The sequence below is a fragment of the Pomacea canaliculata genome, linkage group LG1, assembly GCF_003073045.1.
Source record: "Pomacea canaliculata isolate SZHN2017 linkage group LG1, ASM307304v1, whole genome shotgun sequence".
NCBI classification, from domain to species: Eukaryota; Metazoa; Mollusca; class Gastropoda; order Architaenioglossa; family Ampullariidae; genus Pomacea; species Pomacea canaliculata.
In genome coordinates, this window is record NC_037590.1 from 38,582,800 (window position 1) to 38,608,517 (window position 25,718).

The following is a 25,718-nucleotide window of genomic DNA, read 5'->3' on the forward strand; positions in this document are numbered from 1 at the left end:
TCTCGTTTTCAATCTGGACGTCGTCTGCTTCCGGCTTCGTGCCTCGATCTCACGTGGGGTGTTTATAAACATAAGGGAAAGTGAATTCAAAAGGAAAAAAAAAATTCCTTGGTTCTTTTATAGCACCCGAGAAATGAGGATAAACCAATGGGACAGAGACCAGGATTGAAAGTTGCCATTTCTTATAATCAGCCGTTACACTGACCTTTGGTACAAACAGCTTCCTGCGCTTGTATTTGTTTTATCATTTGCCTGAATGAATGAAAAATGAGAGACCCAAAGTTCTGGGTCGCCAATCGTAACGGAAATGTGTTCACAGCAACAGCTAATGACCATTATATTCAGCAATTAACGCGCACTTACAAAAGAGGTGTTCGGATAAAACGTATTGCGGCTAGCCACTGGTGTGCCTGGGCGATCGGACACGACCATCGTGTTTACATTTTTGTCCTTCCCAGCGATGTGCCTATCAGAGTACCAGAAACTACATACGAAAACCAGGTTAAAGCATTATTTTGTCATTATCAGCAGTATCTAATTACAATCCGACAAAATCAATTGCATGAAGTGCACCAACAAGAGCAGGATCAGTTTTATTCTAGTACTTTCGTTCTCAATTCTGATCGCGACATAAGGTTTAATTAGTAGAGATGAGAACTGTTAAAATGAAGACTATACTAAAGTTTACCATCTTCAGTTTTGATTTGCTGAATTTATTTGTCAAGCACATGAAAAAAATTAAAGTCTATACTGTTTATTTGGACTAAAACTATCCAGCCTGCAAATAATTGCTGCTTATCAGCAGTAAATCAGCCTATTTTTTAAGTGCATGCATGTGAGCCTATAAGCTTTTTGACCAAAGCAGGCTTTTGAAGTGAAAAAAATGGATTATTTTCAGCAAATGAATTTTACAAAGAGGGAATTTGTTTACAGAGATGGTCTCCGTTCAATGGATTCCATAGCTCCAACCTGTTGCCAACAGACAGAGAAGCCTGGAGTGATGAGAATGGGGACTACTACCTGCCTAAAGAAAGTATTCGTCTACCTTCAGCTCACTGGGCATGGGAGGGTGAATGGTTCATTGATGAAAATCTGCAAGGAGAAATTTGTACAGATAGAGGGGTATACTTTATTTTTCATTTTGATTTTATTTTTCTTGATGGTCACTGTGTAAAGTTCAGGATAGAGAACCAAATCAACAAATTCTAAAAGCAAGTTAAAGCTTATGATGTTTTTACATGCACATCTAGTTTCAGTTGAGTATGGTGCTGAGTTGTTCTTATGTTGTTGTTTTTTTTAATGACATTATATTAGGAATAAACATCAGGACTTATACATAACAGTGAAATTTGTATTTGTTCTGAATATGAATAATTCCCAAACTAATTTTTGACACAATGTAAGCACGTATTATGATCATGTATAATGATCATGTATAATGATACATTAATACTGTTCATAGAATATATCCATTTATGCTTTCATATTATCCATGAACATTGCTCCTCACACCCTTATACTTATTCTTAATAGGGAAACATTCATGTTAACTTCCTCACTACTTTGTCTTCATTCAGCCAAATGAGCACAAATCAGAGTATACACAACAAGCTTATGTTTTATCATTAGGGTTGGCAGTATGCTGTCAATTTTACCAGCAAGTGGACAGCAGAGATGCACTGGAACTCCTGTGTGAGAAAACGCAAGTGGATAAGATTCCGACGTTTCACTACCACCAACCAGTGGGCAACAGTATGTCTTTACTGTACAGTAAATTTAGGGAAAGGGACATACAAATGACTGACTGTATACTGACACTTCTACAACAGAGCATAACATATCTCACAATAGCACACGCTGACTCAAGGTAAAAAGTTGCTCCCAATATGTGGACAAATGTGAAATCATATTGGTCATCCAAGCAGCAGCTTGAGGCTGATGACATGTATAATGAGGTCATAATCATTTTCATTTCTATTTTCTTGCTGAATCCAGCATATAAATTTTTTCCATCACTCAATAACAACTTTGAACAGTGTTTTCCCACACTATCAGTGTTGTTTTATTCAGATAAAAAGCACACCCCTTAAATAATCCTCTTCCTCCTCCTCATCGTCATCATCATCATCCACCTCCTGTCAAATCATTTGCTGGCATCCTTTGCTGATTTTTCTTCCTCTTCGCTGTGCACAGTGTTGAGCTGCTACACAGAGTTGCCATCAGTCACCTTCCATCAATGTTTTTTATCTAACATTTTTACTGGGATGAGATTTTTAAGGTTCACTTTAGATTTTCAAATCTTATGTCGCAGTGTTCATTGATTCATCTTAAAGAGTTACATGCACAAAAGGCTTGCAGGTAACAGTAATTTTTAGTATGCTTCCAGATACCAGTATTTTCTTTATGTATTAATCATTCTTCTCATAAAAAGGCATAAAATATATTTTTTTATTGCCATTTTTGTTGTCTTCTTTTTCTCTTTAAACTTTGGATGTTGCATTTGATGTCTGTTGTGCAGATATCAGACATGGAAGTTGTTGACCATCGAGAGTGTTTTATTGATCTTGCTGTGGGGGGACAGTTGCTTCCTGGTCAGCCTCCAGATTTTCTTAGCGTCTGGGCTGTCACCAACAATGGACAGGTACTGTGAACAAGGGCTTTTCTGTTGAAGTTTGTGACTTACCTGTTATTTGTTTTTGTTTTTTAAATTCTCCCTTCTGATGTGTAGACATGAAGCAAGAGTCCTGATTAGTACTCTTCTTTAGGTCTCAATTTATTTTGTTGTTTATGACATCAAAGAAGGCAGATTTTGGAAGGCAAAATGAATTACTAAAACTGAGCACTGTACTTTGGCTCATGTGGTGTGACATTGTCTATGAAACATCACCAAGTATATCTATTGTTAAAACTGTTTATGTATAAACATTTGAAAACTGAGGCATCTACTGTTGTCAGTGATTTTATTTTACCTCTTTTGCCTGAAGCCGTAAACTGTCTATTTGCTATAGGGCTTTATCAGGGACAGGTAATGGTTACTCTTTGTAAATACTTCTGACCTTGAGATAGTCAATATTCTTAGATTTAAAAAGTCACAAGATGGAGGAACATACACAGTCCCCATTTTCAAACATATCTCTCATTGTAACTCAATACCCAAATTGAGTAGTTGGTACTTTACTGTGTATTGCTACCAATGTCATCAGTTTAATGCTATCTTATAGAATGCTTTAACTTAATTACGTAAGCATTGATCATTTAAAAAAAATGTCTACAGGTTTATGTAAGGAAAAACGTGTGCAGAGACTGTCCAGAAGGCACAGAATGGATACTTCTGCCCAGCCAGTCTGAAGGGATCATTAATATTTCCTGTGGGCCAACTGGTCTCGTGTGGGCTATCACATGGGATGGTCATGCCATAGTCAGAACCCATGTCAGTCGTGATGCAGTGTATGGTAGGTCATTGTTCCTTCAGACCAGAATATTTTCTGCAATACCTTCCTTCATATATGTAAACAGTGATTTTCAGACTAAAAGCTTTCATCAAAGCCATTTGAAAGTGTCTGCATAATTCATAGAAATTAGCCATCTCATAATGGTCAGAGGTGGCAGTCAGGTGCTTAAGTTAATAATAATAATAATAATAAGTCGATTTGTAATGCGCAGTAATTTGTAATTAAGAAGAATGCTCATTGCGCAGAAAAAAAACAAAAGAAGAAAAAATAAAGTGAACAAATATATAAAACACCAGGAAAAGTAAAAAAAATATAGACAGAAGTGTTTCTTGGTAGTTTAAGACTGGTTTGAAAGAAACAGATGGATTTTCAGTTTTTTGCGAAACGTGGTTGGTGAGGTGATGGTGGAGAGGGACGATGGCAGAGCATTCCACAGTTTAGGTGCCGCGTTTTTGAAGGCCCTGGCTCCAGTGCGCTTCTTGTTGGTGTCTTCCACTGCAGGGAGACAGAAGCGTGACTGGGAGCCTGAGCGCAGGCTACGTGACGGCTGGTACGGAGGAACTATCTCTTGCAAATAGTCAGGAGCAGTTTGAAACATGCAGGACTGAGCAATGGAAAGTTAATCTGTTTCTGAAATAACTACAAATAGGTTTGACATCATGCATGGTGCTACATTAGCTGTGTGTTATCCAGTTCTTCAGAGTGAACCAGGTGAGGTTTGAAGGGCAGGTGGCTTGTGATTTATGCAAGGATGCCTTCCAGAAGAACTGCATGTAATTAGAAAATTTGTGTACTGGGGAAAAGGTTTTATTAGAAGTAATAATGGTGATAATGGTCATGCTTCAGCATATTTTGACTTGATGTCATAATTTTAGCACTGTCACACATGGTTTATAATGTACTTTTACTCATATCCTGTGTTTTTTATAATACAATCATGTCGGACAGACACAAGTTAAATGCTTGTGCAGAATTTTCACTGGTACTGTTACTACATGTACTTGTTATTGTTGAGAGGATAAAGACGGAGTGATGAACATTTACAAGTGCATATTCACTACTCTCTAAAGTGTAGATTTTTCATGGATGATGGGGAAGGGGGGAAGAGTTTACCCTGTTGTAATCTATTTCTGTAAAGTGCATAAGCTTTAAGCATCAAAGACTACCTGTAAACAATATGGGAAAGAAACTAATCAATAGGTCAACAAAAGCTCAAGCAAGATGTTTCTGCATGTTATGTATATTTTTTTTTTTTTACTCAACCATAAACTGCATTATTTCAAGTTCACATAGTTTGAGTACTCATAAATTGCAAGTCACCTGCACTAGCTTAATTGGTGGAAGGTCAAGCCACTGATATAGCAAAAAGAAGTTTTCTTCTTTCTCTGTTTTTATGCAATCCCATTTTTGCTAATAAGAAAGGATTGATTTCTTATACCAGGACAAACATGGGAGATTGTACCTTACCCAGAAGAATCCACTCGACTGATGCAGGTTTCAGTGGGCAGAAATTCGGTTTGGGCCATCAGCAGAGAAGGAAAGGTAGAAAAAGGTTCATTGAGTTGATCCGTGTAATCTAGTCCAGACCAGGGGACAGGTGTTCAGTTGTTCCAAGAGCTAAGAGCTAGTAGTGAGATAAACTGCTGACCTCCAAGAGTTGAGAGCTAGTAGTGAGGTAAACTGCTGACCTCTAACAGCTAGGAATTAGTCATGAGATAAACTAAGCACAAAAATATTTTAGCTGTCCACCATATGCATCCAACCCTTGATGACCATGCACATTTAAGTGTGTCTAGCAAGTACATTCATTTTTTTTAAAATCAAAAACATCATAAAAGTAAGTGCAGTAAACTGTTAGTTTGTTCCTTGTTATTCCTTGAGGAACATAGGACAGCGAGGGCAGTAAACCGTAATTATTCACTATTCCTGGACCACAAACTATGGTTCCTTCTTGTACCCTTCAGTTTCTTAGTTCTGGTCTGTATAAAGCTTGAATTTATTACCTATTTCATACATGTAATAACTACAAAGCTGCCATTGTTATTTGTACTTCTTTTTGTCATTTTGGATTGAACCAGTTATTTAGGGCAGATGCAGAAATGTAGTTTTTGTTTTTATTTATTTATTTTTGTCAATCTGGTCCAGGTATGGTTTCGGCAAGGTGTGAATGGAGATAAGCTAATCTGGGATGCCAAGGCAGCCACAGGTAACTCCTGGGTACTCATGGTTGGAGAAATGGCGCATATTTCAGTCTCAGCTAATGACCAGGTAGGTTTCTAAAGAAATATCCTTTTATTAGCTTTTCAAAGACATCTTAAGAATCTGTTCTATTTTATAAAAATCTAAAGGTAGAGCAGCAGAGTTGGGCAAAAATATTACATTCCATAAAGATTTGTTCCTTTTATGAATCTATTCCTCTTCGTGCATCAGGTTGCACATAAGGCCTCAACCAGAGTCCGCCACCGATGTCGATCGGCTGAAACCCGCTCTAGGTGACCCCATGTCCAGCCCTTTCCTTTCATCTCCCTTTCCACTGTTCTTCTCCAAGTTTCCTTTGGGCGGCCTCGTTTTCTTCGGCCGTCTGGAGTCCATCGTAGGGCGACTCTGGAAAGGTCCGCTGTCTGCTGGCGGAGCACATGTCCAATCCATCGCCTTCGTTGAACTTGCGTGGTGATGGACTCGGTTTCAGTTCTTCGGTGGAGTTCTTCGTTGGTGATGGTGTTTGGCCAAAGATGTTAAGTATGCGCCTGAGGCATCTGTTTTGGAAGACGTCAAGCTTGTTACTGATGGTTTTGGTCATCTTCCAAGATTCTGATCCGTAAAGGAGGGTGCTGATCACATTTGACTTGAAGATTCTCAGCTTGATCTTCTGGCTGATGTTTTTTGCCTTCCATGTGCTCCTGAGTGAGGCAAAGGCCTGACTGGCTTTCGCTAGTCGGGCTCGAATCTCCACCTCCGCATCCCAGTGTTTGACATTTTGGACCCAAGATAGGTGAAACTGTCAACTTCCTCAATCTCTTCTCCATTTAGTTTGATGCTGTCTTGGACTCTGGCGTTCACTCTCATACTGTTAGTCTTTTTTGTGCTGACCTTCAAGCCAAGGTTTCCAGCTGTTTCTGAGAAGGCCTTTGTTTTTTCCTGCATGTCTTGGTGGCGGTGTGACAGCAGGGCAATGTCATCAGCAAAGTCCAAGTCTTCCAGTGCTGTTGTTGCTGTCATAGTCATGGTCCATCTGAGCCCTCTCCTCTCGCTGTCGGTGGAAGTCTTCATGATCCAGTCCATGGCCAGGATGAAGAGGAACGGCGACAGAATGCAGCCCTGCTTCACCCAGTACTGACGTTGAAGGGGTCTGTGAGCTCCGTGTCACAGACAACCTGGGATTTGAAATCGCTGTACAGCATTGCAATGACCTGAACAAGTTTTGCAGGGACTCGTAATGCCTCAGGATCTTCCATAAGGACTCGCGGTGGATGCTGTCAAAAGCCTTCTCCAGGTCTATGAAATTGATGTACAGCGGTGTGTTCCATTCGTTGCTCTGCTCAGAATCTGTCGCAGAATGAAGATGTGTTCGGAGCAGGATCGCCAGGGCGAAATCCTGCTTGCTGTGGTCGGAGGTCTTTCTCAAGAGTTGCCGTCAGTCTTGACAAAACAATCTTGCTGAAGACTTGCTGGTGAGGGAAAGAAGTGTTATGCCCCTCCAATTATTGCAGTCTCCAAGATCTCCTTTCTTGGGTAACTTGAAGATGAGCCCTGTCTTCCAAGCAACAGGGAGCTGCCCTGATTCCCAAACTTGCTTGAAGATTTCAGTCAGCTTGGGAGCTGTCACATTCACGTCTGCTTTCAACATCTCTGCTGTTATTCATCTGCCCTGGTGCTTTGCCGCTCTTCATTGTCTTGACTGCTGCTGTCACTTCTTCCAGGCTTGGTGGGTCTGTGCAGATGTCAAGGTCTATAGCTGCTGGCTGGATGTCTGCAAGCTGAGGGGGATCTGGTCTGTTCAGAACCGACTCAAAATGTTCCTTCCAGCGCTGTAGTTTTTCTGCCTCTCCCTCGATGACATTACCGTTCACGTCTTTCACTGGCACATCACTGTTCTTAAACCCGTTGTTTAGCTGTTTGTTTATCTTGTACAGTGTCTTCAGGTCAAATATTACATTCCATAAAGATTTGTTCCTTTTATGAATCAGATTTTATAAAATTTTGCTTTATTGTCTTAAATGAGGTGTATATGTTCCAGTTAAGTATGTGGAAGCAGAACAGTTTTAAATTAATGATTATATAAGTTTACAAAAGAGAGAAGGTGGGGAGATGTTTTTTACAAGTCTTGCTAACACTTTTGGATTTTTTGTGTTGCTACTTTATAGAAATGTCTCCTTTTCATCTTTCCGGTAGTTGTATGTTTCTATGTTCATTGGTATCTCTTTCAGGTACACACACACACACATGCACATGCAGACATATACATGTCTTACACCTCTGCTAAGATCAAGACAGACAAAAAGACAAAGAATCAAAATATTTTATGTAGATATTATGTCTGTGCATGTTATTTGCTGAATAATGGAAGCAAAATAAAGATGTTACGTAATAGTTAAGGTATGCCTTTCTTGGATTCACTCTAATTGTTGACTCCTGCAGGTGTTTGCCCTTAGTCTGGATAATGAAGAAATTTGGTTCAGGACTGGAGTAACCCCATCAGAACCAGGGGGCAAAATTTGGCAACTTGTCTCACTGAAGGAACATCCAGACATCTTTAGTCCAGGTTCAGTTACCAGCTTAACATCTGAGGCTTCCCCTCTCTTCATGGAGTGCCAGGATGAGGCTGCTTTCGCTGTTGCTGGTAACATGGATGCCAGTAACGGCAGTTTGACTCAAACTGGAGAGGTGCAGACGGATGCTTCTCCTCAAAGGCAAACTGAAACTACTGTGAGTGTCGCTGAAAGGATACATGCTGACAGTGCTCCTCACACACAAACAGAAACTAATGTGATTGTGGCTGGAGGTCATGATGTTCATGTGCAAACTGCTGGTTGTGGGGAAGGTAAACAGTTTATTCAGAATTCACATCCTGATGAAATTTCAAGCCAGTCTGGAGTTTATCATTCCTGTGAGAGTGATGTTAAGAAAAGCAACCTTGAAGTTTGTTTAGATGAAGTCAGTTTGAATCAACAGCACAGTGTGGATTCAAGCAGTTTATTAGGTACTAATCAGACGAGGGAGACTGTTATGTGGCAGGTCATTGAGAACAGCCTGGGTCCTAGAACCAAACAGGAAGTAGGATGCCAAGACCGAGTGGGGAGTCTTGGCAGTCCTCAAAGAACAGCAAGGCATTTGAATTCATGTGTGTGCAGTTTGTCTTTGCAAGGAACTGATACAGTTTCCGTTTCTGATCAGTCATCTGTAAAAGTAGCAGATTGTGAAGAAAAGCATGTGTACAGAAATGCAGGCTGTACAGCAAACTCAGCAATATATGATGGTGATCATTTGACAGACTTGACAAGCTCTACATTATCTGAGTGTAGTTCATTAACAGGGCATAAAAGTGAGTGTGGATGTGCCTGTAGGCCTGGAAATTTATTACATAGTCCAGATGATCTGAATAAGTCTGGAGAGACCCTAATATCACATGAGCAGCAATTGTGTACTTGTGGTTTTCAGCAGAGTACCATAGCAGAGAAGCTGCTGACAGCTAAAGCTTTGCCACGCAGGAGGTTAAGCAGTCTGGAGTCCTATTCTTCATCTGACAGCATCTGCAACTTTGTCACAGATCTCATTGAGGACAATGGTGAGGTGGATGACAGTGGCAATATGAGTCTGCCAAGAACTGGTTTAGAGCATGACATCAGCAGCAGCAGTCAACAAGCAGTTACATTTGAAGATCTCTACAGCCAGGGAGAGGTGACTTCACATTGCCCATCAGAAATGCCTTCTGTTATTCCTTGGATTAGCCTGGGGCGTAGTGAAACTTTCACTGGGAGACCCTCTGAAGGTGCACTATCTTTGTTACAAAAAGAGGATATGCCAATGATGATGCTGACACCAGCACAGCCACGTTACTGCTGGGGCTGGCTGTCTGCAGCGGATTTTGTTGTGGATAACCCTGCCACAGTCCCCTGGCTCAGACCTTCTGGTTTGTAATCATCAAAAATCTCTTTTTTCATTTAGCAAGGAACAATAATTGGCATTATCTTGTAGGAGTGCATGTGCATATTTGGTGAATCTATTAATTTCTGTCTTCGAAAAAGAGATGTGTGCTTATACTGTCGCAGCCTTTGCCATATCACGAACTCTCACTTTCTTTACTGTTATTAGCCTCTTGAATTTTGCTCCATTCTTCTTCAGTAACTCAGGGTCTACATTTCAAAGTTTAACTTTTGCTTTACTGCTCTTAGCACTCTGAGCAAGCATGTAGTAGTAGGTCCCTTACTTATAAAAGCTTCAATGTTGCTTTTATTTTACAAACAAAATTAATTTAAAATAAGAAAATCAGTTGTTAGATAGGACAGGTCTTATTTGGTCAATATTTAGTGCGGTTTTGTTTGACGTTCTTTAATTTCAGGCTCTGAGTCACAGATCCACTACCAAATTCCAAAAATATCAAAAGTTGTTCGTGATAAAGTCTTAGAGATGTTAAAGATTCGTAACCACGAAGAGGTCCACAGATTTCAAGAATATGAGCAGGCTGTGGAAAAGGTGAATTATGCTTGGGAGAAAATAAGTTCATGATTTGAGGGTAGCTGACAGAAATTTGATCAATCAAACAGAAACGAAAGTGAGGCTAACATGTTACTTCTAGCATTTTACCTATAAAAAAAAGGAGACTGATATACTGTCCTTTTGCTGTATGCCATTTTGTTCTTACTTCACTGACATTACTATTTATTTATATAGTTCAAACGTAATTTTATGATTTTTGTGTAGAACCACTATATCTTCACGAATCTTTACTTTTATAGGTGTGTTTGCTATTTCTTCATATGCATTTATATGTATAAAATGATTTTGTTTATTCTTAGTGTTAAACTTGTATGCACAAGTGTGTTAAAATGAATGAATTCTTGCATGTATATATCTGAACACATAAACATTAAAAAACCATTAAACATCTTTATTCATTTCTTTAGAGCCATAAAATTGTCAGGAGTTTTAATTAAAGTGTTTTTTTTTAAAAGACAAGTTGGGTTAAAAAAACTTCAATGAAGATACGGTGTGAAGCAAGAGGCAAGGTCTGGCGAGACTGCACCGTGGAACTTGAGCAAGGTGTTGGCTTTTCCATGGATGGTACTTTGACAATCCAGTATGATATCAAACAAAAACAAAAGGTAACTGCAGCAAGCGGTATTTTATAACAATGTGAATTATACTCATAAATATAAAATGTGCTATCGAACATATCCCTAGGTTTACTGGTAGATGATTTAGTAATATATCTTGGGGCAGGACAAAATGACTCCAAGCAACAGACAACTGGATGTTTTGACATTGATCCAATGACAGCTTGAAATTATAGCATTAGCAAAGTGCCTTCTCTGTGATAGCTTTGTAAACTGTCCTCTTTCCTCGTGTATTATGGGTGTCTTAAGCATGTGCAGAGCGTTTTCTTTCTTTCACTGTGATTGCTTAAGCTTTTGCATTGTGTCCTATTTGTTAAGGAACTTGAGAAGCTTCTTTCACTATAATAAACTATGTTTGTTTCAGACAATTCAAATCAGCTTGCAAGATATCCGATGCATCAAGATGTGTGATGATCACTGTATTGCTATGTATACAACAGACCCGCATAATGTAGATCATCCATTTCTCTTAAAAACCCAGTCAGAAGCAGAAGCAAGAGAATGGGTAATCTTCTTCTTTTATACATAAATTATTATACCAACATAATGAACTTACATTTGATATTTTCACTACATTATCCTTTTCTTGTTTCCTGTTTGTCTAGTTAACATGTCAGTCTTATTACATCACTCATTCTTTTAGAAGAATATTTGTGGCAATAATAAATGGTTTTGATATTTGTGTTCTCGTAGATGGGAATGATAAATGTGGCCAATGCAATGTTGTGGGGACTGAATCAACCTATACCTGCTGGCTCAATCTGGTCTGTCACAATACCTGGCCACATTTTCGTGCACGTCCCAGGACTTGCCCGAGTAAACCCTTCAGACATGTGAGTAATGTCATGCTATTGCCACACATTTCAAAACCACAGACTGGACTGTCAGTTTGCTTCTCAACTTTTTTCCTTTTGCAGAGTTTTTTCCCCCACCCCTCTTTTTTTAGGGAATCTTTTAAAGCAATTATGATTTGCATGATTTCTCAGAAGATAAGGTTATTAAAAGCTATTGGCAAGGGCCATTGATAAAGAATATATGGACTGCAAGTCTTGGTTACTGTGTTTTTGTGGACAGGATGTGGGGTCAACATGGAGGCCACATGGAGGCTGTAGAAGCCAATCGGTGTGGTGTGACCTGGGCTCTGAGCTTTGATCAGACACCTTTTGTTTACAATGGCGGTTATGGAAATATTTTGACCAGGGGTAAGTTTGTGGTGTGCCATTGTCAGTTTGTAGTTTTTTAAAATGTCTTTCAAAGATATATCTTGAAAATGAAACTCATAAGAATTATGAAAACATCACTGTGGCATATTATAAATGGGGGAGAGAAGCAAGAGAGAGAAAAATATGAAGTATCTTATTTATATGTGTTATTTAATATTATTTGCATTATAGTACATTATCATAAGCATTATGTTCGTTACTATATACATTTTATATAAAAAAAAATTATTTTTAAGGTCTTATATCTCTTGAGCAAAATAGGCTGTTTGTTGAGATCTTAGCAATTAATAAACCTACTCATTTGAAAATAATTTCGCACTCAGGTTAGCCTTCCATACAATACTGATGAGCACTACAGTTATTTGTGTCTGATTTCAGAAATATCAGAAATGGCAAGTGACCTTAGAGAACAGGTGGACTACCGCACCATCTATGTTTATGAAAACCAGAAGTGGTTTATGGTCGCTGGTTATTGTAGTAGGTTAGTATGCTATGTAGAACTTATTGTCAAAGTGTTTAATAGTGGTGCTTGCTTATCTAGTGCATTGTATATCATATTTCTTTCACTTTGTTTGCAAATTTTTGTTGTTATTGTCTGTAATAGCCAAATATTATTTTACTATTTTATAAGAATCTTATTCTTTTGTGCCTTCAGGGGAATTTTCAAAAACAACTTTGCCTGGACTACTCCCAAAGGAAAGTATGTTCAGTCCCGAAATGACATCAAACTACCATCTTCACAGTGGCAGTGGGTAAGAACAACTCTTAGTGCTTAAATGAAACCCAGGAAGAAAAGCTCACATAGACTTTGTTTGTAAGGACTGTGGATAATAAAGTGGATCCATTGTGACATCATACTTGATAGAAGATTGTGGGCCAGTAATAGATAGCCTCTGAGCTATATGTTTTGTTACACACCCATGGCATAGTTGCCATTCATTCATGCCAACATTGAAGGAACAGTTAACCCCCTTCTCTAGGAGGGTAGTGTAAAAAAAAAAAAATGGCACTGTGCATAAATAAGGGAAGAAACTGTTGGTACCTTTTGTAATTCTACAATGGATTACTTCCCTTAGGGAGCTGGGGGGGGGGGAGTCAACCAAAGGTATTTTGTTATATATGAAAGTAGGCAATGAGTCAGTTGATCAAGAGCCATTTTTGAGACGGTTGCCAGTTTCTCAATTTAACTTAGATTTGTACTCCAACAAATGAAAATGACAATATAATAAGAAGTAATGTTTGATGTTTGTTCTAATAAACTCTATCATTGTTTGGCACTTTATGTTTGTGTGTATTGTGTAAATATCTTTTCTTTTAATTTCTACCTCATGACCTAAGCTCTCCCTTTCTCTGATGGTTGTCTTTATTGTATGTTTATATGTAGAAATATTGAAATGTTCATTTGTGCTAATTTCGTCTGTAGGGAACAAGTTAAAGAAATTCATCTTTAGAGAGACCAGTGCTTGAAACATTTCAAAAATACCTGCTAATTTGCTTGAGTACATTTGTGAAAAGTTGTTTGCTTTTCCTTTAAAGTGTCTGTTTATACATGTTTGCTGTATATTTCATGTCAAGGTTGGGGAATGGATGGTAGATTTTAGCACTGAAGGTGGTGTCAGCAATGAAGGTTGGCAGTATGCATCCAGCTTCAGTGGGCCCTTCCACCCTAGCCAGCGAGCTCGTGACACCATACGACGTAGAAGATGGTTCAGGTCCGGACACTTTTCTGTTTGATTGCCATGTTGTTTCTGCTGACAGTTGTGAAGTATAAATGAAAATAAGTCAGATGGCATTCACCGTTCACTTTGTATTTTGTAAACATTGCATACTACTCATGGCTATGCAAACCATCCTCAATTTTTCTTTTGTAAACTGTGTGTTTAGGAAATGCAAGCTTGTGACACAAGGCCCTTGGGTGAGTGTGGGACCACCAGAACTTTCTAGTCTATCACTACAGGTAGATCGTCCTGCGACCCCGACCCAGCCTATTGTTCTGTGGGCCATTGGTGCCAATGGAGATGTGCTGTGCAGAGATGGCATTACACAAGCTCACCCAATGGTATGTATACAGGGAAGGCATATAGAAGTGGAGAAAGAGAATATATATGTGTGTGAATGAGGGTGTATTGCATGCATGCAATTCTGGGAGCAATTGTAAGATGGGAGGTGGCGCTAGAGTGGACAGGTTTTAAAACTTTTTTCTATTCCAAACCAAGCTAATACATCATTAGTGTACTTTTCATGTTTTAACAATGCAGGGTACCAGTTGGATTCATGTTGCAACCACACTAGACAAGCCTTTTCAGTCTGTATCAGTTGGAGGGAAACATCGTGTGTGGGCTGTTGCTCAAGATGGTTCTGTGTGGTACAGGCCTGGAGTGACACCCTATACTCCTGCAGGTGTGTGGGAGGTGCCATAACTTTTGTTGTTTGTCAAGAACAGTTATTTTTGCTTTGGTTTTGTGACATCTCTTATTTCCCCTTTCTGTTTCTTGCTGCTTTTTATGGACTAGTTAAAAAAAAAAGAGCTTTCATAAAGAAACCTTTTCTTTTCCTTAATAGTCATAAATTCCATGGATCACTTTTACGTCTAAGGTCATGTAGTAGTTAATTTTTAAGATGTTTTTTCTTTAAGGCATGTTCACGAGCTGAGATAAATTTTTCATAACTCTGTCATTGTCTTCCAGATATATTAGTTTCAATATGAAGAATATTAATAAATATGGAACCAGGTCTGTAGAAAGACTATTCGCCAAGTTCAGTTGCCTTAAAAAAAAGAGTGAAATTTACCACTTCTTCGTGATAAAAATAAGATATAAATTATTTGTACAGGCTCCTGCTGGATTCAGGTCGTACCTCCACCACCAGGAGGTTTGCATCTATGTCAAATTTCTGTCGGAGGTACAGCTGTGTGGGCTGTAGATACTAGTGGTAAGTACAATGTGTGACTAAAAGATCTTTCTTTTCATCCGCAAATTTATAGTTTGATTCCGTGGTTAAAAAAATCCTAAAGCTGCCTCATACTACATATATTTCCTCATACTTTGCAGGCAGCTTATGGCGCCGAGAGGAGATAACCCCAACATTTCCGGAGGGCACTCACTGGACTTATGTTTGCAATCACGTTCGCAGAGTGTCAGTTGGACCTCATGATGAGGTATTAGTGCTTTTGACACCAAATTGCTTTTTTAAAATAATATTTGACATTGTTTTGGAACTAATAATAATGAATATATATTTTGTTTACCATCTGACTAAAGTTCTAAAATAACAAAATGGGTAATGAAGTCACAAAATGTGTGAAATTTGATCTGCACAGGTCTGGATAGTGTCAGATGCAAACTTTGGGCAAAACAAACATCCTGGAGGTGCAGTGTATCGGCGCCTGGGCATCAGTGAGACTGTGCCCTCTGGCACAGACTGGGACTTTGTGATAGGGGTAAGTGAATTTCTTTCTTCAGGTTAGATTAAAAGATAAATGATGGAGTAAATTTTTGAATTCTCTAAAAGATCCAAATTTATAAGAAACAAAATTATTCTATATTATTCTAGATATCGAAGGCAAGAGTACATTATGCAAGAAAGTATTAGTTTGGAAGACTGTGAGTTGCTCGTGAAGGTGGTTTGGCTGTATTTATTGCAGTGAGGCATATTAGGTTGGATTTTTAGTAAGGTGTGCAGCCAATATATATATATGCACACACAATCAGAGATAAAGATTTATAGCAGTAGTTATAATTTATGTATCTAAATTAGCTTAAACTAAAATTGTTCTTCTCATCCAATGATCACCAAATTGCTGAAATATTTTTCAGCCTGGATGGCATTACATAACCATTCGTGGAGCAGTATCCAAGTAACTCCTGAAAAGCATGCATCTACTGTAGAAAACCACTCCACTCAGTAATGGTTTTTCCAATTATCATTCCTTCATTTATGGTGAGTGTGCAGCAAGACATTATTTTATAAGGGCTAAAAATTTCCAGGTGCAGTTAAGAAAAGATTGCTCATTTGGGAGTTGCTCAGACTGTACTCTGTGCTATTTTTGTACAAGTAGTTGTTTTTTTTAATTGGTTCTTGTGAATGCTGCTTTGTATTTCAGTTTATTGTCAGGCATTCTCCGAAAAAATGTAAGATGTGTGATGTGCTGTGCACCTTTCGGTGCCTTGTGTTCAAGGTGTTAAATACCTTTGACTCCAGTATAGGAGAAGCTGTAAAATACTCTAAACCTGGTACATTAGACGTCTCTTGTAACCACTAAGTTGTAAACATGTGAGCAGCGATTTTTTTGTTTTTATTCAGACATGAGACAGTATTTTCAACCAATAAGACTATTAGCTAACCACAGGAGAAGACCTTGATCAGAAGCATTTAAAAAATCCTTTCTTTTAAAACCAGAAATAAGAGATTTATGGGATAATTCTGCTGTCTTGACAGTTGAGGTTTTTTTTTCCTTGACTGGTGTGATTTATTCCGATATTACTAGCAGCATTTTTTACGGCATCTTTAGTGATCCAACTATGGACAAGACTCATCAGATTCAAGCCAATTTCATATATGCTGATGGTGTTGTATATTTGTTGAAGATTAATAAAGAACTGGCATGGGCACATCTTTATCTGCTGATAGTTCTAGGTTTCAGCCTGGTTCAGGCAGTCAAGAATTTTGTTCTGAGTTTTTTTTAAATGCCAGTCAACAGTGAACTGTATTTTTGAGTTCATTGGCATAAATTTCTTTTCTTAATTTCCCCAAACCCAGTATAATAGATGTGGCATCTGCAACGACACATTTTACTCAGCAGTCCTTCTCTTTATCTTCTTTCCACTTTGATTCACTCCATTGTTTCTGGTACTGGTCCTTAATACCTCTCCAAACTCACTCCTATCTATACTCCTGCATGACTTCTTCACTCATTTTCTGACATCAAACTTCTTCGAGTCCCACTAAGGCAAAGATGTATGGACAAATGTCTTTCTACCAAGCCTTATCAACTGATTGCCCGTAAGCCTTCAACATTCTGATTTTCTTACCACCTTTAAGTCAAAACTTAAGACATGTCTTTTCAGCCTGAGACTTCATTGTGACCCTGTTGTCACCAAGAGCATGCATAATGTGTCTGTGTAGGTGTGTCTGTGGTACGGTCTAGTGATTCAGTTCACTTGGATCGGTCTGTATGTCATTTCTGTAAAGTGCTCTGAGCTAATCAGGGAAAGCGCTATATAAATTTCCATCATTGTTATTATATTCAAGTGTCCTAGACACATCCATGCAACCTTTTTCTAGTTAACAAATGAAACTAGGGCCAGTCTGACTGCTGAATCTCTTTAACCTGGATTACCATATTAAGGTTTAAAGCAGCGGTTCTCAACCTATGGGGCGCGATGGGCTTACATGGGGGGCGCGAAGGTGGTCATTTTTTTAAAAGTTTCTTATACCGGTATTAGTGAAATTAGCTTACATTGCTGGCTAAGGGGAGCGCGCGGACGTACCTTTGTTCGTCAGGGGGGTGTCACAAGTAAAAGGTTGAGAACCGCTGGTTTAAAGTGTTGATAATAGCCTTTATGCACATTACAAAACGAAAGACATAGCAACAGCACTGATAATTGAAAGAGATCAAATGAGCTGAGAGCTGCCCAAAAGCTGAAGAATGTTGTTCAAGGCAAGGCTTATAATTTAGTTGGGACTGTGGTCTGTGTTGGTCAGTTTTGCAGGGACCTCTACCATTTTTTGCTACAGCACATGGGATGTTAGCTATGGATATGATCAAAAGATGGGAACCCGCAAGGTCTACGCCATCTTGAGTCAAGTCATTTCATTGAATGGGAGCTAACCCTTTGTGGGGTAGGGGCATAACAGGGAGTATGCAGAGAATCTAATAAGTTGACCAAACTGAAAATTATGGCAGTTGGGATGAACACAATATAGACTTTCTGCTGTAATAATGTTATTAAAAAATTCTCCAGAATCGCTATGGCTATTATGTGTTTCATGATAAATGCTTTTTTTAAATGTTATTGGGGGTATAATCTTAGAAATTTTTATATTTTTGTCTCATTTATTGATCTTTTTAACTGTTACTACTGCAATTGCTGTAATGTGTAGAGTGCTAAGCATACACATGCATGTGCAATTATATACCCAAGACAATGTTTAAAAAAGAAAAGGTATTAATGCTCATAACTAGTTTTGTTTGTGTTAAGATGGTAATAATCATTCAAAATGTTAATGGCATTCTTTGGAGAAAGTATTTCTATGCAACACTGCAAGCATTCCATGAGGCAAGAATTTTTTAAAGGCATTTGTGCAAGGAGGACCCAAAGTATTCAGGCATTTGATTTTAACTGCGGTGAGTTGGGAAGTGGATAGTTCAGTGGTTAGAGCACTGGCGTCCAAGCTGGCAGCACACACTGGTTTAATGCCTGATTAGTGCAGCAAACATCTCTTAGTCAGCCCAGCTGGTGAGAATGGGTACCTGACTTCTCAGAGGGTTGGGAAAGGTAAACCAACAAGGGAGAGGAGATGGACACCGCCCTTACACAAAGCTGGCCCTAAGAAAAGTGAGGTCTCTTAACGCTTCACTCCCCAACCATCTGAAAAGTTTAGTGGATGACCTTACCTAATCACTGTTTACAAAAAGTACAAATTGTTCATAAAATCAAGTCTAAACATTAAACCTAAGAAATAATCTTTAAATAATTTATGTGATATTTTCTTGACCCTCCTTCATTCCCAACTTTCCTTATAAAATAGCCTTTATTCAGGGGTAAAAAGTTTTTTTTTGTATTTTTTTAATTGCACACTTGAATATGTGCTTTGCTTAACCATAGGTGTTAAGTGTTTATGATGTTCTATTATTATTATAGAAAATGTTTTATGTTTGATAAATCCTTCCAAAATTATCTCTTTTTATTCAGAATTAGTAGCAGTGTAATTTAATGCTTAACATTTAGTAATTAAGAATATCTGTGAAAAATGAAAACATCTTCATGCCTGATGGCTTATTCTTGGCATTACATGTATTAATTTCACTGATTTCAATAAAACTTTTGACCAAAGTTTCTTTTTCCTTGCATCTCTGGAAAGCTTCAACTTTTGAATGCCTGGTGTAAAGATGTTGATTATCTGATTTTGCAGAGATATTTTTGCTTTTTCCACATAGCTGAATTAAGATCAGATGCTTACTGAACATGCACCACATATGCAGACCTTTTATTACCACTGGATACACCAAAAACAACTTTACCGCCTGTATTTATATGAAGATCTCAACACTACATATAATGCACTGCTTTATGAGACTTGTACTACTGGATCTGGTTGTAATATTTACGATTTAAATTTCTGTTGGCAAAACTAATTCTGAAACCATTGGATGACTTAATGACTTCCCTCTCTTGCTGTTGGGAACTGCATCTTTCAATCTGCTTCTTGGAATTTTTAGCAACAAGTTTCCCAGCTTCTCGCTCTTTTGCCTGAGGAAACTTTTCCCACTGTTTGCTTTTCACAAGAGTGTGACCACTCTCCCACTGTTTGTTACCTGTAACAACAGTGCCACCAATGTCAGTAGATCTTTCTTCTTGTCTCCAAGTTCTAACATGTGTTCTTCTGTTCTTCACTGGTGTTTTCTTTTTCTCTGAAACACATAAAATATTTTTTGGGGGCTTGGATCCTATCAATAGCTGCCTACTCTACACCAGAATCAGATTTTTTGTACGGTTACATCTTCATTAAAAATAGCCAGTACATTCATTTATTTTGTGTTATATTTGTAATCTATTCTTACACTTCACCTTTCAGCAATCAAAATTAAAAAGAAAGTATAAAAATGTAAAAGCATCAAGAACCCTTTTTTATCTCCCCAAGTCTTCATGGAAAAATTAAATTCCCAGGTTCAAAACCTTACAAGTACATAGTCAATAAACCAGCTAAAATAATGTTAATTAAATCCTCCTATATAATCTAAAGCATAAAATAACAGAACAGAAGTAACTGAAGTTATCTACTTCTGGAATTCCAAACCCCTCAAGCATGGATTATAAATTTACAATATGAGTGAACAGTAACCGTCTCCTTGGAACATTTACCTGGTGGGCTTTCATTATAGTAATATGCCTCTGTGCTGCAAGACTCTGTCCACTTTCTTTTAGTTTTTGGCCCTTGGTAGTTATGTGGCCTGTTGCCCATTTCCGAATGCAAGCTTTCCTGTGATGGCCTGTCATAACCACCACCATGACCAGCACCCATTCTTTGGTGAGGATGGTTCCCAGAGCTGCATGGTTGTGTCTGCTTTGGGCTTTTTGTGTCAGCATATAAGGATGATAATTTAGGGGTGTGTTTTTCAGACTTGCCTCCTCTAGGAACATTCTGCTGCTTGTCAACCAACTTTTGAATCTTCTCTGAAAGGTGATTAAAACAATCACTTAGAAAAATTAAGGCTGATATAACAATAAAGGTAGGAGCAGTTGAGCCTTTTTTTACCTTCTCCTTTTATTAAGTATTTTCCAGGGTCATCAATATCTCACATTTGTCAGACCATTACCAGTTAAAAACACAAAAACAAAGCAAATTATGCAAAAATAACTGTGATGACTACATCAGCATCTTTATGTGTCTTTTACACACCAACGATGGTTACACACACAAAGATAAGAGCAGTATCTCACATTATCCACAACACTTACTCTGGTCTCTCTGAAATCTTGCATCATCTAGGACATACTTGGATACAAATGGATAAGGGGCAAATGAATACCTATCCATTCGCTCCTCCCTGCACTCCTGTTAGGACACACAAGTATACAACTTTTAAAATAGCCCAGAAGTCAATAACGACATGCACTATAGCAATTTCAACTACTAAATATACCAGCAACACATATAGGCACACTCCCACCCCAAATACTGCTTTCCAAAACTGCAAAAATAATACAGGCCATCACTGTGAAACTGCAAAACATTGGCACACATCTATTAACAAAGCCAAAACATTACTGTTCTGTTCTCTTCCCTTTTTGCAATAGCTGGTGTTCATCATTAATTTTACTTTAAAGCCATCAGTTACATTTTCAGCCTTTAATAACAATGGCAGGGAGCATGCTAGTAAATTTTTTTTTTTTAATCAAGAATTGCCTTTTTGAAAGAATAACTTGTGTCAAACATGAAATTAAGCTCATTGCTTCTTGCAAGCTGTTAACTGCTATAGAAATGTAAATTTTTATATCTTTTAATGAACCAAGCCTACTTATTTCAAAATAATTTTTCACTCGGTTCAGCCTTTCATATGTAAAAGTAGTATGTTTTGGGATACACAGAAAGAGTTAATCTGCAAGATGAGTGTCAGAAAGCTCTAAAAGGCATGACAAACTGCAGTGCTGTTTTAATGTATTTTCTGCACCAATATGCTACTGATCAATGGGTCTAGTATACCTACAAAAGCAAAGTGTCCTTTACTGGCACAATTACAGCAGTATACTCTCGTGTTCCTCTTGTTTTTTGTCCTGGACAAAGACGCAAGATCTGGGCTCTGAAAGTGAAATACTTGACTAGACATTTTATGGTTATTTTACATAAGATATTATCATTGCTATCTAAGCGTGCAACACATTTTTAAAGTAAACAACTATCAGTGTACAGCAAACATGCAGTTTTTAAAATGGCATCAATCTATCACATTAATTCTGAGGGGCAACTTAAGACTGTTGGCAATAAAGAAAAGACTTCAGGTAGCTTAAAACTTACTACAACGTGATGCTGCCGCCACTGATCTGGACAAGCCTGTAAGAGATAAATGAATCCAATATTTATCATCTTACTATACACAACACCATTCAGTTTTAGTCACTAATTTTAGTGATGCAGATGGCAAAAGGGAAACAATGTATGCACACAATAATACTTGATTACCAAAGAGAAATTGTGATTCACATATTTTTTCCATTTGCATTCATCTTCTTCTAAGTCCAAGACAAACACATAAGGAGCTGGCAAAAAATATGAATATCTTGACACCCTTGCAAAGGCATTTGCTACAATAGGTTAATTGGAATCAAAATACGAGGAGAAAAAAAATCACTGACTCCATTTATATACATCCATGGATCAAGTAATTCTCCCACTGCATATCTGCATGCACACACACACACAAACAATGAAGCAACACTCACACTCTTGATGTGCCCTTTTCTCTGGCATCGTCTGCACACCATATTTGGGTCTCGACGTGAGTTAGGGCATTTCTGACTGACATGTCCAGATTGGTCACAGTTGTAACACAAACGGTTCGGGCATCGAAACATACTGTGACCAGACAGGCCACACAGACCACAGGCTGACTGCTTCTGTGAATAAAATACACACCATGTGTGAATGAAAAACATATATAAAACACTGCATATGAACACTCAATTTATGTGCAGGTCCATTCAGCATCAGTGGCGTAAGCCAGCAAAGACCACTAAATATTATATTAACATAAATATCCTGGAAAACAAGTCGTAAAGAAGAACTGCTAAGTCTGTCCATTTCACAAAACACATTCCGACCCCATGAACTACATATAAAGCATAAAAAATGCAATATTTATTAACATTAATTGTTAAGTATCAGTATAATTCTCATATCCTCCACCAGCAAATGATAACACATGGTTGAACTTGTAGTAAATCAATTTCTCATAAAGTGGTGTAGCTCGATGAGGGAGAGTAGCATGGTGTGAAAACATCATAGACAATATAACTGATGGACTCTCATCATCCTCAATATAAACTTTTTACATCAGCTAATAAAGTATTTTGCATTAATGTATGTTCTATATGTTTCTAGAAGTGGAAATCATAGGTGATTTATGAGTTAATGTGTCAAGTGCCAAATAAATCTGTTCCCTACAGAGAATAAAAGGCTACAATTATTTGAATCAGCTTAAACCCAAAAGTACTGCAGTTCACTAGGGAAAAAATGCAAACCTCCTCTGAAATGAATGCCTACCTTTGGTTTGGGGCATACTTTAGACAGATGCCCAATCTCATTGCAGTTCTGGCATCGCACTGTGAACTTGGAATAGTAGCGTGATGCCTTTCCCCTTCCAAACTCATCAGCCTCATTAATTTTCCATTTCAACTGATCTACTGTAATAATAATAATAAAGGGTATGTGTATTGTGTGCATGAGTGCAATGATAATTATTGCTAGGAGGGAGAGAAGTTGAGTATAGTAATTGAAAGGGTGTGTAGGATGTGACTGCATGTTGTTTAGAACTTTAGATCATTGCTTAGTTTGTTTCGTTCGTGAACTCCCAACAAAGGAAAATTTCTATCTGTTGCACTGAAATAGACTTTAAAGATGTGCATAAGGTATAGACAGTTTGTGACAGAAAGGATCGAGGAATAGAAACATGGCAGAGTGAAACCAGAGCCTATATGTAGCATCTGGTTGGTTCGTGTAAACAGTCTACTTTCTCTACAGATTCCCTTTTAATTGCCAGTTACTTTTGGTTTCTTTTTTACACTTTCTAACTTCTGTTTCAGTCTAGTCAAACAGTTAATATTGCTATTTAATCCAAGTACTATACGTCATTCTAGATATGTTCCAAAAAAAAGGAGTATATGAGACATGTCCACCAACCTTGTATTTCTGTTTTCTGCCTGCAGTTCTCTTCTTCTACTGTCTGAATATAATTATGATCAGCAGCATCAACGTTCCATTGAAAATCGAGTTTTGTATCACATACACTGCTTTTGCTAGAACTTGACGTGGAGGAATCATCACTCTCACTGGATTCAGACAACAATATGATACTTGTCTCAGACAAAGCTGGTGTGTTGTGTTTCTTAGGCATCTTTGAGCAGATGGGTGTTCTGCTACAACAGTCAAAGCTTTCTGAATCACTGTTATCTGATTCAATGATCACTACTTCAGTTCTGGGCTTCTTGTTATTTGATTCTAGACAGCCCATTTTGCTTTCTTGCTGAACTTGTAACCAAGGGGCAAGATCCTGAATCTTTGTGCAGCTGTCAGAATCAGAGCTGCTACTGCTGATTTTGATGATGGATGGCAGAGCGTTTCTGCTTCCTGTTTTGTGACTGGTAATTCTTGTCTCCCTCTTTTCCTGATGAGGGTTTTTAATGCCTAATTCTGTTTCCACGTCAAATGTGACTCCAACGCCAGATTGTACCTTAGCAGCTTTCTGTTTACCCTTTTGAAGATTACCTTCAGAATCTGAATTTGAGCTTGAAATGTATTCATGAAGCTTGCTTTTCTTCCGTGATGAAACATTACTAATGTTGCTTCTATCTGAGTGCCTATCTTTTTGTGACAGATTTGCCTTGATCACTTGCTTCCCTGATGAGCTTTCACTGGTGGTACTTTGATTTTTACAACTGGGTAAAATGTTCAGCCCATCAGATAATAGTTTTCCTGAGGAAGCAGCACTTTGTTGTGTCGAGAAATTATGTGCGATATGTGCACCACTTCCTTCAGATGCCCCTTCAACATCTCTGGACTCAGCGCAGATGCTGTTGTTGATCTTACTTTTCTGCTGGTCTCCACTGACAACTTTCACAGAAACTTCGTAGTTTCCAGGAGATGAACAAATATGAGCGGTGCTTTCAAAAGGAAGTTGGGAAGCTACCAAGCTGTAGCTTTGCAAGTCTATTTCATGATGCACAAGACTGTACAAATATGCCTCCAGATCTTTATCAACCTCATCTTCATTCTCACTAGAACCATTATCATCTGAACTCTCTGTTTCCTCTGCAGTTTCCCAACGCATGGTTGACTGGTGATTAACAAAAATTCTTTCAAGTTTCCTAATAACAACAGCAACGATTTTACAATATTATTTTGTTTCTGCTTTACATTGTAGTAAAAAAAGAAAAATAAGTACAGATATACTTTTTTAAACTTTAAGCTCAATACCCTTAAATCGAATCACCAAGTTAATAGTTACCGAAAGTAATTTTTAGAAGTACAAATTTTGTGGATACACATTTCCTTTTGTAGCTAGAATGAACTTGGAAACGTCGATAAATTTTAAAAACAATCCAGACACTAAAACAAAGCACATGATCAACTAATAAACTATGTGAAACACTTAAACAGTGTCATATTCGTTATGAAAAATCCCAGTGAGCGAAAACCTGTAGGATCCAGACACCACTTTATCAATATTGTTAAACCCCTTTATCGGTATTGTAAAACTGTGAACGATGAATATACCGAGCAGAAGAATTATACATTTCCACACACAAGTTAAATTAAAATGTAAAAAAAATCATAATTATAAAACGTACCTGAAAATTGATCATAAAGCCATAAATAAATGAAAGATAGGTAAATTATTTCAACGCACAATGCGTTTGCTAGCGCACCGCAATGGTCACTATCAAGGACCTTAACTACTACATCACATATCGAGCTGCAAGTGGAGTGTTGTCCCCTTATCGATAACGCAAAATGTCGCTGGTCACGTGGTTGCGGTTAATTCGTAATCCTATCTTTGTGAAAGGTCCCTGAGGGCAAAAATTTCATTTTTCTTTTGATAAATTTCAGTCTAGAAGTCAAAATAACCTGTGGTCATTAGCCAGCACAATGTATTATTTTAATTATTAAGATAGTGTAGCCGGACTATAAATACGTTCCTCGCTAAGACCATGGACGTTTATTGATGGACTGATGTCTGTATGCCCAGACTCACTCTTGGCCTCTTGCGAAGT

At 38.0% G+C, this 25,718-nt stretch overlaps 2 protein-coding genes across 4 annotated transcripts; one reads left to right on the plus strand and one right to left on the minus strand.

Annotated features, from left to right (window-relative positions):
- Positions 1-51: 51 nt before the first annotated feature.
- Positions 52-19,064, plus strand: LOC112571101 (tectonin beta-propeller repeat-containing protein 1-like). 2 transcript variants are annotated; one of them, XM_025249915.1, is made up of 22 exons: positions 52-501; positions 934-1,122; positions 1,630-1,752; positions 2,519-2,641; positions 3,275-3,452; positions 4,894-4,994; positions 5,598-5,720; positions 8,091-9,582; positions 10,012-10,145; positions 10,625-10,774; positions 11,151-11,291; positions 11,480-11,619; positions 11,861-11,988; positions 12,388-12,490; positions 12,665-12,761; positions 13,585-13,721; positions 13,894-14,068; positions 14,268-14,409; positions 14,842-14,940; positions 15,060-15,166; positions 15,329-15,448; positions 15,825-19,064. In XM_025249915.1, exons 1-22 carry the CDS (start codon positions 268-270, stop codon positions 15,867-15,869), a joined length of 4,281 nt encoding a protein of 1,426 aa, XP_025105700.1. In that variant the 5' UTR covers positions 52-267; the 3' UTR covers positions 15,870-19,064. The 2 variants fall into 2 exon arrangements, with proteins under 2 accessions (XP_025105700.1, XP_025105706.1); XM_025249921.1 differs by lacking the exons at positions 52-501; positions 934-1,122; positions 1,630-1,752; positions 2,519-2,641; positions 3,275-3,452 and adding an exon at positions 3,919-4,163.
- A 139-nt stretch (positions 19,065-19,203) lies between these two features.
- Positions 19,204-25,637, minus strand: LOC112571146 (zinc finger CCHC domain-containing protein 7-like). 2 transcript variants are annotated; one of them, XM_025249964.1, is made up of 9 exons: positions 25,296-25,637; positions 23,629-24,781; positions 22,993-23,132; positions 22,173-22,346; positions 21,748-21,783; positions 21,440-21,532; positions 20,691-20,787; positions 20,094-20,405; positions 19,204-19,642 (listed from the first exon to the last, which is right to left on the minus strand). In XM_025249964.1, exons 1-9 carry the CDS (start codon positions 25,308-25,310, stop codon positions 19,314-19,316), a joined length of 2,349 nt encoding a protein of 782 aa, XP_025105749.1. In that variant the 5' UTR covers positions 25,311-25,637; the 3' UTR covers positions 19,204-19,313. The 2 variants fall into 2 exon arrangements, with proteins under 2 accessions (XP_025105749.1, XP_025105755.1); XM_025249970.1 differs by having other exon boundaries at positions 23,629-24,812; positions 25,296-25,636.
- Between the last annotated feature and the right edge of the window lie 81 nt (positions 25,638-25,718).